Source organism: Bufo bufo, chromosome 2, assembly GCF_905171765.1.
Source record: "Bufo bufo chromosome 2, aBufBuf1.1, whole genome shotgun sequence".
NCBI lineage: Eukaryota > Metazoa > Chordata > Amphibia > Anura > Bufonidae > Bufo > Bufo bufo.
In genome coordinates, this window is record NC_053390.1 from 165615285 (window position 1) to 165630640 (window position 15356).

The following is a 15356-nucleotide window of genomic DNA, read 5'->3' on the forward strand; positions in this document are numbered from 1 at the left end:
TGTATTTGTGCATATGTCAGAATGGTTAGGATTGTGCTGCTCCATGTTGACAGTGGACACTGAACTGTAATATCTGCAGTAGACTTACAAGGACACGTTTCTACATGAACTGATTTTAATTATAGGAACAGTCATTAGAGAAATGTATGCAGTAATCTGCTATGAGGAGGATCGGGCAAGGGCAACACTGTGTCATTTGCTCGAGCAATTCCCGGTACAGTGGTGCATGTGGCACGGGTAAATTGCCATGCTACTCTATGCATTTGTCTTCTTTTTAACAAGACAAGGCTAAAAATCCTAATGGCAGATTGGTTTATCCCCTGGAACAATTAGTGCTTGTGAGAAGCAATTAATTATTAATTGCAGCCCAGCTGTGAGCATGGACATAGCAGCGTGTTACATTAGATGCCATTAATACATTGTGCTTATTAAACAACTGGACAGAGCAAAGACGTTACCTGCCGCTTGGGAGCAGAGCTCTAGTCTGTATGAGAAATGTTTAGAACTTTTTTCTTTTTTTTTGGTGGCACGTCATTTTCAGTTATCTTTGCACAAATTATAAACCTGATGTGAAGAAATCTTCCAGAAATAATAATTAGTGCGTATCCCTGTTCCTGTTCCATCTTGCTTTTGCAGTGAAATTGTATGTAGCCAGCTCTCAGGCGTAAATTCTGAATAGGGACATGTCTGTTCATGCGTTTCAGTTTCCCTCAGTTGTGCCTCATGGTTTGGTCAGGTACCCTTACGGGTTGTCTTAACACATAGACCATGCTGATGTAAACGGTTTTGAATGGTCTGACGTGACACTTGGGAGCCTTTCACCTCCCTTAATGTGCCTGGAGTTGTGTTGCATTCATCATCCGGTTTCCCAGGGCATTGTTCACAATGAAGCGGTCATCAGTGTGGGATGTGGCTAAAGGACATCCACTTCTGTACCTTTCTGTGACTCTTCCAGTCTCTGTTGCAACCTGCTGATGACACTGTGACACATCCTGCTTGAAGCCTCACAATGGCAAAGTTCTGTTGATCATTTGTTAGGTGTTGTCCTGGTCTCATGATGTCAAAATGTGAACAGCATGATGAGGAGGACAGTTTAAATACCAATTCTAATTGAACCAGGAAATTTATTGAGTGATTAATGCATCAAACACCTCTTGTGAATTTTGCCATTAAGCTCCTTGAGAACAGCAGGTTGTGCAGAAAGAACTGAAACACTGAACAGTTGGACATGTGCATTCCAAAGTTTAGAGAAGGTCACATAAGGTTCACCTGTAAAGGTTACAGTGCATTTTAGGTTCAGCCTGAAATTTCTCCCACAAGCTAAATATTCCTAACTTTTTGTGAGTAGTGTATATTAGTCGTGTCCGGCTCCCTGTCTAATATAGCTGGCTGGACACAACTGATATATGTGCGGAACAAAATGAGTTGCATCGTAAAGACAACCCCTGCTTATGTGCCTCCAGATTGTGGTACCCCTGTCCATGATACCCCAATCTGGACATCATATGAAATTAAACCAAGCCTGTATTATGTGTACCTCCATTAATATGAATAGCCTCCGTATTATACTACATTTCACTGCAGGTAAAAGGACTGGCTGGCCATGACTTCCTCTGGTGAAATCGCTTGTTTTTCCGGGGTTGTCAGGAATGAGACCTGTAAAGAAATGTTGCAGGTAGCGTTCATCATGCTCCATCAACCACCAGCTTGCTATCGTATGGGCTTGAAATGGAAAGGGCACCAGGGGTGAATATTTGGTAACGTTTGTACTGCAAACCTAAATCAATAAGAAGCTTGTTGGATTTCAAGTCCTTGGAGAAGGGACACCAGATGCCTTACAGTTTGTAATTTTATATTTTTTTTATATGGATTTAACTATCTGTCTTTCCACCTTGCTTGTATGACTATATTATATTATTATAAAGCTGTATGGTAGCATTGTCTTGCATGGATCTTTTGTTTTCTGAGTGAGAGAGAAAAAACCTGAATATACTTTACATTAAGAAATAATACCAGGCAATACATGGGCAGATTGGGAACTCGAACTGGCCCCATGTTGTTGGAGGAGCCAAACTGCCAGGTTTGGCCAAGTAGGTGGGTTTTTTGTGGGGCAATCTGTAGTTTGTATTGATACCGTTTTGGAATAGGTCCAAAATGGTCGCCAATGCGACTTAGAATTTACAAATGGCACAAGACTTTTTAGTCTTGTCGCCATTTGCGTCTAGAGCCGCGCCGCAGCTCTGAATACAGCGGCGGGCACAGAAGCTGAACTATCATGTTCTTCTCAGCAGCGCAGTGGAAGAGTCTCTCCCTCCCCCCTGTGCTGCTGCCGCCGCGGCCAATAAGGAGAGGGGCTGTGGCCACTGCGCCACGAATGAAGATAACTGACCTGTTAATACAAATACAGGAGGCGGGTGCCGGAATCAAATAGCGGCACCTGACCTCTATGACAGGGAGCGGCACCTGAGGGGTTAACTGCCGCAGATCGCAGCTCCCTGTCATAGAGGTCGGGTGCCGCTATTTGATTCCGGCACCCGTCTCCTGTATTTGTATTAACAGGTCAGTTATCTTCATTGGTGGCGCAGTGCGCCCCCCCCCCCCCCAACACCCCAGTATAATAAATATTGAGTGCGCCCCCCCCCCCCCCCCAGTATAATAAACATTGAGTGTGGCCCCCCCAGTATAATAAACATTGAGTGCGGCCCCCCCAGTATAATAAACATTGAGTGTGGCCCCCCCAGTATAATAAACATTGAGTGCGGCCCCCCCCAGTATAATAAACATTGAGTGCGGCCCACCCAGTATAATAAACATTGAGTGCGGCCCCCCCCCAGTATAATAAACATTGAGTGCGGGCCCCCCCCCCCCCCAGTATAATAAACATTGAGTGCGGGCCCCCCCCCCAGTATAATAAACATTGAGTGCGGGGCCCCCCCCCCAGTATAATAAACATTGAGTGCGGGCCCCCCCCCCAGTATAATAAACATTGAGTGCGGGCCCCCCCCCAGTATAATAAACATTGAGTGCGGGGCCCTCCCAGTATAATAAACATTGAGTGCGGCCCCCCCAGTATAATAAACATTGAGTGCGCCGCCCCCCCCAGTATTATAAACATTGAGTGCGCCGCCCCCCCAGTATAATAAACATTGAGTGCGCCGCCCCCCCCCCCCAGTATAATAAACATTGAGTGCGCCCCCCCCCCAGTATAATAAACATTGAGTGCGCCCCCCCCCAGTATAATAAACATTGAGTGCGCGCCCCCCCCCGTATAATAAACATTGAGTGCGCCCCCCCCAGTATAATAAACATTGATTGCGCGCCCCCCCCAGTATAATAAACATTGGTGGCGCAGTGGGAAGTGCCAATGAGGGTTAAAACAATAAATAAAAATTAACTCGCCTCCTCCAATTGATCGCGTAGCTGCCGGTCTCCTGTTCTTTCTCCAGGACCTGTGGTGACGTCACTGAGCTCCATCACATGGTCCATTACCATGGTGATGGATCATGTGATGAGCACAGTGATGTCACCACAGGTCCTTTGACAGGTCCTGAAGAAAGAACAGGAGACCGGCAGCTACGCGATCAATTGGAGGAGGTGAGTTAATTTTTATTTATTTTTTTAACCCTCATTGGCACTGCCCACCAATGTTTATATGTTTATTATACTAGGGAGGGGGGGGGGGGCGCACTGCGCCACCAATATTTATTATACTGGGGTGTTGGGGGGGGGGGGGCGCACTGCGCCACCAATGTTTATTATGTTGGGGGGGGCGCACTGCGCCACCAATGTTTATTATACTGGGGTGTTGCGGGGGGGGGCGCACTGCACCACCAATGTTTATTATACTGGGGTGTTGGGGGGGGGGGGGGACGCACTGCGCCACCAATGTTTATTATATTGACCTTCTACTACGCATTCTGCATTAAAGAATGCTATTATTTTCCCTTATAACCATCTTGTTATAAGGGAAAGTAATACAGTGAATAGACTTTCATCCTAGCAACCATGCGTGAAAATCGCACGGTTCAACCGGAAGGATGGATCCGGCATTCCAGTATTTTAAATGCCGGATACAGCACTAATACATTCCTATGGGGAAAAATGCAGAATCCGGCATTCAGGCAAATCTTCAGTTTTTTTTGCCAGAGATAAAACCGTAGAATGCTGCGGTTTTATCTTTTGCCTGATCAGTCAAAAAGACTGACCTGAAGACATCTTTTCCGGTATAGAGCCCCTGTGACTGAACTCTATGCCGGAAATGAAAAACGCTAGTGTGAAAGTACCCTAAAATATTAAGTTTCAATCCCCCCTTTCCCAATTTTACATATAAAATATATAAACAATACATAAACATATTACATAGCGCTGTGTCCGAAAAGTCCAAACTATTAAATTTTTTAAAAATTTCTCCTATGCTGTGAGCATTCGCCATTTTTAGTCACCTTGTCACCCCAAAAAATAGGATAGGACTGTTCTATTATGGGCCGAACGTTTCATAAAATGCGAAATGCACGCGGCTTTTTTTGGTGTTTTTTTTTTTTTTTGCACGGTATTGAGTATCGCAATACTTTTTTATGGTGACGAAAGCGAATCAAAACTTTGGTATCAAAAACAACCCTACGCCAATCTGATCGGCATAGCATTGTCACGATACCAAAATTTTTATTCGGTTTTGATTTGGCGACTAAAAATTTTATTTGGCTCCTAAAATTTTCAGTTCAGGAGCCAATGGCTACAAGGTATTTTTTTTAGTCTGGAGCCCTGAATAGGTCTTTTTGATATTTTTTTTTTATTCATTTTTTTGGGGGGAGATGAAGCAAAAAAAAAAACTGCGAATCCGCAGTTTAGATTATTTTTTTTCATTATGGAGTTCACCATACGGAAAAAATAAATTTATATTTTAATAGTTCAGGCATTTTGTGCGCAACAGTGACAATTATCTTTATTTTTAATTGTTTTTTTTATTATGTGTAAAGGGACTGATTTGAATGTTTATACATTTTTAATTAGTTTTATTGTTTAAAAACTTTTTTTTTCTTTTCACTTATTTTATGTCACTTTAGGGGAGTTAAACATGTGATCACCGCTCCCATAGACTGTATAGCGGAGGTCGGGAAAGGGTTAAAATAAGTCAATCCTCCCTATAACTAGGGCTTTGAGCATTATAGTATTGATTGAGAACAGAATATTTAAAAACTTTTATTCCCTTTTTTATCCAAATTGTCACTGGCGGGTCTTGAACCAGGGACCTTCTGTATTAGAGGCAAAAGCCTCACTAGCTGAGCCACAGGCTTCACAGCTTTAGGAGAATTGAATTTATCTAACTAAAAACCTTTACTAGTTTTTCTGTACAATGCACTGGTATCTACAGATACATCTCTGTATACCAGGTACGGTTGGGCGGTTTACCAGTACTCACGATATACCTCGGTATTATGAAATGGCGATATCACTGTTTCTTAAATGCCGCAGTATTTCAGTGACGTAATAGGGACAGGCGCACTGACTGCTTGTAAAACAGCTATATGCCGTGCAGTTACATGGACTATTGGACTAGTGTTCAGTGTCAGGAGCCTGCACCTCTGCTATACCTGTCCCTGCTCCGCTGAACAGCGGGGGGTGGGCCAGAGCGGCTGCAATTGGAGAGGCCGGGAGGAGCGATGGCAACTGCACAGAAGTGCAGGTGAGGCTGAGGCATGGAGGGGGACGGAGCCTGGGAGCGGACAGTATTCTGACCATGTAGGCTGTGCTGTACAACATCTGTATACACTGACCCTGCTCCCTGTATACACAATGCTGTACCCCATATACCTTTATACACTGACCCTGTACCCTGTATACACAGTGTATGCAGGGTCAGTGTATACAGTTTTATGGGGCACAGGTTCTACCCCATATACCTGTATATACTGACCTTGCACCCTGTATACACTGCTGTACCCCATATACCTGTATACACTGACCATGCACCCTGTATACCCTGTGCTGTACCCCATAAACCTGTATATACTGACTTTGCACCCTGTATACATTGTGCTGTACCCCATAAACCTGTATATACTAACATGCACCCTGTATACACTGCTGTACCCCATATACCTGTATATACTGACCTTGCACCCTGTATACACTGCTGTACCCCATATACCTGTATACACTGACCATGCACCCTGTATACCCTGTGCTGTACCCCATAAACCTGTATATACTGACTTTGCACCCTGTATACATTGTGCTGTACCCCATAAACCTGTATATTCTAACATGCACCCTGTATACACTGCTGTACCCCATATACCTGTATACTGACCATGCACCCAGTATACACTGCTGTACCCCATATACCTGTATACACTGACCATGCACCCTGTATACATTATGCTGTACCCCATAAACCTGTATATACTGACCTTGCACCTTGTATACACTGCTGTACCCCATATACCTGTATACACTGACCATGCACCCTGTATACACTGCTGTACCCCATATACCTGTATACACTGACCATGCACCCTGTATACATTGTGCTGTACCCCATAAACCTGTATATACTGACCTTGCACCTTGTATACACTGCTGTACCCCATATTCCTGTATACACTGACCATGCACCCTGTATACACTGCTGTACCCCATATACCTGTATACACTGACCATGCAGCCTGTATACACTGCTGTACCCCATATACCTGTATACACTGACCATGCACCCTGTATACCCTGTGCTGTACCCCATAAACCTGTATATACTGACTTTGCACCCTGTATACACTGCTGTACCCCATAAACCTGTATATACTGACTTTGCACCCTGTATACATTGTGCTGTACCCCATAAACCTGTATATACTAACCATGCACCCTGTATACATTGTGCTGTACCCCATAAGCCTGTATATACTAACCATGCACCCTGTATACACTGCTGTACCCCATATACCTGTATACTGACCATGCACCCAGTATACACTGCTGTACCCCATATACCTGTATACACTGACCATGCACCCTGTATACACTGCTGTACCCCATATACCTGTATACACTGACCATGCACCCTGTATACCCTGTGCTGTACCCCATAAACCTGTATATACTGACCTTGCACCCTGTATACACTGCTGTACCCCATATACCTGTATACACTGACCATGCACCCTGTATACCCTGTGCTGTACCCCATAAACCTGTATATACTGACTTTGCACCCTGTATACACTGCTGTACCCCATAAACCTGTATATAATGACTTTGCACCCTGTATACATTGTGCTGTACCCCATAAGCCTGTATATACTAACCATGCACCCTGTATACACTGCTGTACCCCATATACCTGTATACTGACCATGCACCCAGTATACACTGCTGTACCCCATATACCTGTATATACTAACCATGCACCCTGTATACACTGCTGTACCCCATATACCTGTATACACTGACCATGCACCCAGTATACACTGCTGTACCCCATATACCTGTATACACTGACCATGCACCCTGTATACCCTGTGCTGTACCCCATAAACCTGTATATACTGACCTTGCACCCTGTATACACTGCTGTACCCCATATACCTGTATACACTGACCATGCACCCTGTATACACTGCTGTACCCCATAAACCTGTATACACTGACCATGCACCCTGTATACACTGCTGTACCCCATATACCTGTATATACTGACCATGCACCCTGTATACCCTGTGCTGTACCCCATATACCTGTATATATTGACCTTCCACCCTGTATACACTGCTGTACCCCATATACCTGTATACACTGACCATGCACCCTGTATACCCTGTGCTGTACCCCATAAACCTGTATATACTGACTTTGCACCATGTATACACTGCTGTACCCCATAAACCTGTATATAATGACTTTGCACCCTGTATACATTGTGCTGTACCCCATATACCTGTATATACTAACCATGCACCCTGTATACACTGCTGTACCCCATATACCTGTATACTGACCATGCACCCAGTATACACTGCTGTACCCCATATACCTGTGTACACTGACCATGCACCCTGTATACATTATGCTGTACCCCATAAACCTGTATATACTGACTTTGCACCCTGTATACACTGTGCTGTACCCCATATACCTGTATATACTAACCATGCACCCTGTATACACTGCTGTACCCCATATACCTGTATACTGACCATGCACCCAGTATACACTGCTGTACCCCATATACCTGTATACACTGACCATGCACCCTGTATACATTGTGCTGTACCCCATAAACCTGTATATACTGACCATGCACCCTGTATACACTGCTGTACCCCATATACCTGTATACACTGACCATGCACCCTGTATACACTGCTGTACCCCATAAACCTGTATATACTGACTTGCACCTTGTATACATTGTGCTGTACCCCATAAACCTGTATATACTGACTTTGCACCCTGTATACATTGTGCTGTAGATGCTGGTGAGTGAAAGCCCTGTTCACCGCTTACTCCCTGGCCCAGGGCTCATTACATGGTGTGGACCACAAGGAGGCATTACTATAATGTATGGGGGCAACACGGAGACATTATACTGTACAAGTCCCATACAGTATAATGTCTCCATGTAGCCTTTATAGGACAGCTAGCCTGGGCTGCCTGAGGATGAGACAGGACAGCGGAAGTAGACGGAGGCTGTCACCAAATTTCCAGCATGTTTTGAGTGTTTTTCCTTCTAATTTTGGTATTAATCGCGATATATATTGTTATTGCAATACATTTTTAAATATAGTTATCGTGGGAATATTTTTTATATCGCCCAACCCTAATACCAGGACACTGGAATAACAGCAAAAGTCAAATTTATTTAAACTTAACCCAGGACTTGAACTCATGAGTTTTGTGTAGAATTTTTCTGATGAAAATGTTCTGTTCAATAGAGCGTTGTACAGGAGTTCTTCCTGTAGACAATATGCTTTGCAGCATAACTGGTACGGCTCCTGTCTCTCAAGCAGGAGGATGCGAGTTCGAACCTCTCTGATAACAGTTGAAAAGTAGAGTCAGGAACAATGTAAAATATACAGGGGTATCCTCACACTGTCAGAATGCTATCAGTGTTTGAGGATACCCCCAAGGATAACTCTATATATGGAAATAGCCGTATGTGGAGTTAGGCAGGGGACTTCTAAGCAAAGCAGGAGTGGATACGATGCATCGGCCCAGTGGTTGTGAAAGGCAGTCGGCCCACCGGGAAAATTCCCTTTAAGCTAATCCGCCAATGCCGGGCATCTTTCTTTGCTCTGACCATATAATCCTATACCATAAGATGCACATAGTGGGGGAGATTTACTAAGCATGGGTAAATGGGCCAGAATTCTGGCTTAAATTGAACCACAAAACTGGCATATATGCTGCGAACCACAGTTATTGTGTTTTTTGTGTCTTGTGTGTGGCTTAAAGTACACCAACATGCAAAAAAATATTGCTGTGAAGTGAGGTAACCAGTAGGTGGTGAAAAGTTAAAAGATAGGGAGAGACCTATCATCTCCATATGCCGTTTTTACGCGACTGGGCTTTGCAACTTTTTAAGCGACACTGCGACAAAATATTAGCACAAGTGGCATTTCTACACAGCTCTCGCCACTTTTCAGAAAGGTAGCGGGGCCAGGCACATTTATCCTCATTGGCTCAAACGCGGGAAATATCAAGACCAGCATGGAAGATGCCTGGTCTTGATAAATCTCCCCCATAGCGTCAAGCATCAGCCACTTTGATAAATTTGGTGCCTCTAAATATTGGACTGGACTAGTAAATCTGCCCTGTGTGTTTACTGCATCAACTGTGTGCTTATGTTTCCTAGTGTGAACAGTCTCATCTGATGAGGGAACATGAGGATGTACAAGAGAGGACAACATTACGATATGAAGAGAGAATCACTGAGCTGCACAGCATCATCGCAGAGCTAAACAAGAAGATCGACCGGCTTCAAGGGACAACAATTAGGTATCTTAGTTCTTCATTGTTGAGTGGTAAAGCGTCACCGCGCTGTGAAACGTGTTTTTATAATCTTGGACTTTGCTCGTTTGCCTCCTCCATTAAACCCTTCACATTTATTTGTGTATTTCTTCCCAGTACCCTTCTGCATCACTTTGTCTTTATCGCCTGCATATCTGTGCAGTGATTCCCCAAGCCTAGAAATCCATCAGGATGTCCCTCAAACATTTACATCAAGAATAATGCAGACTGCAGCACTATTCTTGTACCAGAACCCTGACAGAATACATTGAAGTGAATATGGTCCATCATTATCTGTTTAGATGTGTTGTGAAATGGATCTGTCACAATGGCCAGGCTCTGGTATAAGCGGGAGCCATGACCCTAGTGAAATCGGAGCCTTATAGTGAACATGTCACAATGAAAAGTTAAACCCTGATGACCTATTCTCAGGATAGGCCTTCAATATCTGATGATTGGTCGTCTTACTGCTGGCACCTCTTGGCAATTAGCTGATGGACGGGTCCAAAGTGCTTGGAGGAGCGCTGCAGCCTTTTCTTCAGCCTGGGACATCACGCCGGTCACATGGCCTTTCTGCAATGAAGTCTCTTTTCAAGTTAATGGGATTCGGCTGCAAAGCCAAGCAGAACTATATAATGTACAGTGCCTTGATTGGTATACTGTGAAGAGACTGCAGCGCTTGTCTGAATGCGGTGGCCCCTTCTAACAGTTGATTGCCCAGGGTGCCGAAAGTCAGACCCCCATGGATCAGGCATTGAGAGGGCATCAGTATTTCACTCCTGGAAGTCCCCCATAAGGCTGCATGCTCACAACCGTATTCATTTCATGGTCTGCTAAATACAGATGCCATCCACGTGCATGCCTCAATTATCTCACTCCCTTCACTAGAACTAACAAGGAGGTGGACAGCAGAAGGATGACCTCAGTGTGCTTTCTGTATTTTTTGAGGACCCACATGTGTGGTTTGCACGGATCGGACATGGACCCAAAATACAATAGTGTGCATGTAGTCTAAGGCCTCATGAATTCAGCCACTGCCATTTAGCGGTCTGCAATGTCTATTCTTGTCTGCAAAACGGACAAGAATGGGACATGTTCTATAATTTGCGGGAAAGCAACTCTAATGCGGACAGCACACAGATGACCTCATGACATCTGTGTGCTGTCCTCATTTTTTGTGGCCCCATAATTAATAAATATAATTATACCTGCGATCAACAAAAAATCTGTTCATGTGCAAGAGGCCTAAGCCTGATGTTCAGCTCTTGAGTGGTGTTTTTGTCTTTTAGTAAAAATAATTGGCACATCATCTAGTCTGTATTTTACTTCAGAAGGTAAAATAGGATGGTTTCAGAAGAGCTTTACAGGGCATGTCCTTCACGCTACCGGTATGACTAACAGTTTATTGTATATTATTACTGTGCTCCACAGAGCGCCATTGTTTACAGTGTGGGGACGAGGCACCTAACCATGAAGATGGTTTCAAGGGTGTTTCCTCTGGTGCTTCTTATCCGATTGTTTGTTTGAGACGTTGTTTTGTCATTCCTAATTTCTAGTTATTACAGAGGAAAACACAGGGAGTGTGAAACTTCATCCATAATATAAACTGAGGCAGACAGAGACACGATTGTCTACTAATACATCCAGACACCAGGGGCGGCCATGATTATGATGTGTGGCATGGACCACTCCCCTCTTACTGATGGTTGATAATCTGGGAAAGGAAATGCAGAAAATGAGATGTGCAAATGCATATTACAGATGATCCACTCCCTTTATAAATCACAAGCGTGTCATTTCCTATACTGTTCAGTGGTGGGTGTATAGAAGCTCCAAGATCCAAAAGTTATGACATCACATTTAGTTACTCCTACTCTTTTGAAAGAGATTCTGCAGCAGCTGTGCTCTGAGTTATACGGCTGTGCAGCCGCCGGGGATCTGTGCCTTCATGTTTCAGACCTTTTTGAGACCTAAAGGGGATATTTTGTGTATGTCAGAAAGTGGAAGGCAGGAAGCTTCTGAGGGAGGAACCTTAAATAAGCATTCATTTTGCCTAAAGAATAAGAAGAACGGCATTCATTACAAGATCAAAGAGCAGAAGTCCATATGTTTTCTGTAATGTCCAAGTGGCCTTTTGACCAGAATGAACCTTGAGGCTATTGTGTAAAACCGTTTGGGAAAAAAAGACTTGAAAATAGTCCAATGGAGACATCATCTGATTTCTGTTCAATAACTCTGGAACCCCTCAGTTTCATCTGCCGTTTCGTTTTCGTCTAACATTCCCTTTATCTGGTGATCACATTTATATGTAGTGATCTATAGACGCACTTGGAGCATGACATATCACAGTAGAGTTGTTGCGATACCAAATTTTTGATTCGGTTTCGATACCATGAAAAAGTATTGCGATACTCGATACCATTCGATACCACGCGAAAAAAATAAACAAAAAAAGCCACGTGCATTCCTCATTTTTAAAAATGGCGAATCGCGCAGTTTTTATTTTATTTTTTCTGTTCCGGCATTCACCACCTAGATTTTTTTTTTATATTTTAATAGTTTGGACTTTTCTGACGTGGCGATGTAATATGTTTATTTATATATTTTATATGTGAAATTGGGAAAAGGGGGGTGATTTATACTTCATATTTTAGTGTTTGTTTTTTTTCACTTTTTATTTAATAACTATTTCCCCCCTTAGGGGCTAGAACCTGGGATCTTTCATCCCTTTTCCTATTCACCCTGATAGATCTCTATCAGGGTGAATAGGACTCCACACTGTCCCTGCTGCTCTGTGCTTTGTGCACACAGCATCAGGGATGTTACCATGGCAACCAGGGCTTCCTGGCTGCCATGGTAACCGATCGGAGCCCCAGGCTTACACAGCTGGGGCTCCGATCAGAAGCTGCCACTGCACCACCAATGAGGGGGAGTGGAGAGGTCCCTGTGGCCACTGCCACCAATGATTTTAATACTGGAGGGTTGAGAGGGGCCGGCGCACTGTGCCACCAATGATTTTAATGGGATGGGGGGATTGAGGGGGGGGGGCACACTGCACCACCAATGATTTTACCCCTTTATACAGGAGGCGGGTACTAGCAGATCAGCGGCAGTTAACTGCCGCTGAACGTAGCTCCCTGTCAGGGGCAGGGTGCCGGCAATGCGATTCTGCTGCCGGCACCCGCCTCCTGTATGTGTTAAAGACTGACTACTGTATATGAGTCCAGACTTTCACTATTAGGCCACACAGAGCGGCGCCCAGCGATGTCTCAGCACTCACCATTTAGTCCTGGGCGCCGCTCCGTTCGCCCGCAGTGCCCCATTACTGTCTCCTCTCCTGCTCCACATGCTGCTGATTACTATCGGAGCGATGGGAGGAGACATCAGCTTCACTAGTGGGCGTTCCTTCTCCCTGGCTGTAGCGCTGTCCAATCGCAGCGCAGGGAAAAGGAACGCCCACTAGTGAAGCTGATGTCTCCTCCCATCGCTCCGATAGTAATCCTATCATTGGTGGCGCAGTGCGCCCGCCCCTCCTCCGCCCCTCTCTTCTCATTGCCGCCCCTCCTCCGCCCCTCTCTTCTCATTGCCGCCCCTCCTCCGCCCCCTCTCTTCTCATTGCCGCCCCTCCTCCGCCCCTCTCTTCTCATTGGTGGCAGCGGCAGCAGCACAGGGGGAGGGAGGACAGCTTCCTTCTCCCCGTGCTGCTGAGAGAGAACATGAGCGCGCCGATAGCAGCGCGCTCATGTTCAGAGATACTAGACTGCGCAGAAGCGCAGCCCAGTATCGAAAAAACGGAAATCCCGGTATCGTATCGATACCGGGACAAAAGTATCGATTGGGTATCGAAATTTCGATACCCGCAACAACCCTATATCACAGAGTTCTCTACTCTTCTTCCTGCTGGTGTATGTGTTGTATCTGGTTTGATGCATAAATCATTGTCACCTCTCTAAAGGCCCTTCTAGATGGGACAATTTAGCAGGCGATTAACAGAAAGCGTTCCTGCCCTGCAAGCACCTGCTCATCAGTGAAGGAGACTGCTGCATTTACGTGCAATGATCTCCTCCACAGCATGGGGAGTAGCGTTTGCTAATACCAACGCTCGTCTCCATACATAATGATTGTTTGCCGGCAGCAGATCGTGATTAGACGGCACTATCTGCTGCAGGCAAACGACAATATAGGTGACCGACAAACGAGCATATTACCCGATGAATGAGCATTTTGTTTGTTCATCGGGTAATCGGCAGCACCTTTACACCGCCAGATAATTGCTTACGAGCGTTCCTATGAACAATTGTTAGCGATTATATGGCGGATTCTCGCCCTGTGCAAAGGGCCCTTAAATGTTTCACTCCTGTTGAGAGGTCAAATGATACTCAAAGCATTCTTTAATGGGGTTGTCCCAGGTGGCTAACCTTACGTAGACAGCTGAACAGCCCGGAGCTCCACTTTCTGCAGCAGAGAAATGGGACAACCCATTTAAGATGGTCAGACACATTAGATTAGAGGGGTTATGCAGATACAGACTGATCTTGTATCTGATCTAGACTGATCTTGTATCCACAGTCCAACCTGCTGAATCCCCCACTGTTAACAAAAATGGGACCCCAACCACTCACGAGAATAGGAATCCTGTTCCCACGTTTGAATGGAGCGATCATGCTCGACCTGCTGCAATTTCATTCATTCTACATGGGACTGCCAGAGATAGCGGAGTGCTGTACTCGTCAAGAGTATCGGGGAAGCAGCAGTGTGCACGCTGGACCTCCCGCTCCAGAAGACACCCCATCTCCACTGATCAGTGTCTAGTCCCAGCAATCAGATCTCCGCTGATCAGATGCTTATCTCCTGTCCTCTGAGTATGGGCTAAATTTCTATATTGGCACAACACCTTTAATGCTGACCAAACAGCAGATATAGGGGAAGAGAAGAATCGGGCAACTGGATTTCAACATGCCTGATCCTTTTGTTCTCAGGGGACATAAGCCACCTTCAGAGATGTCTGGCATTGGCTTACTGGCCTCTCTCAGCCAAGTGTGCATGGGGGATTAGGAGAGATATCTGTCGACTGACCTCGTAATGTCCACCACTCACACAAACACTTTTTCTCACTAACATCTTTAGTTATTAACCCGAATGAGTTTCATGGGAATTTTCTGATGGCTATAAGTTATTCTGTTTATAATTCAGATGGCACCAGTTAGATTCCCTTCCATGAGGAAACATGTCATGTCCCCTTCATTATTTACATAGGCACACTGGCTCTTCTTTACCAGTGTTGCAATGCCAGGCTCTGTATAGGATGCATCAGGGTGTGAGTGCTTTATGGCAGCTGCAAGGGGTGTTAG

The 15356-nt window shown here is 44.9% G+C and overlaps 1 protein-coding gene across 5 annotated transcripts in view; it reads left to right on the forward strand.

Moving 5' to 3' along the window:
- Positions 1 to 15356, forward strand: part of MCC (MCC regulator of WNT signaling pathway) — a 315415-nt gene that overhangs the window by 187966 nt on the left and 112093 nt on the right. For all 5 annotated transcript variants that reach the window (XM_040421630.1, XM_040421633.1, XM_040421632.1 and 2 more), the window contains one exon: positions 9851 to 9993. In XM_040421630.1, the coding sequence (XP_040277564.1) occupies positions 9851 to 9993 (143 nt within the window). The remainder of the gene's footprint in view (positions 1 to 9850; positions 9994 to 15356) is intronic.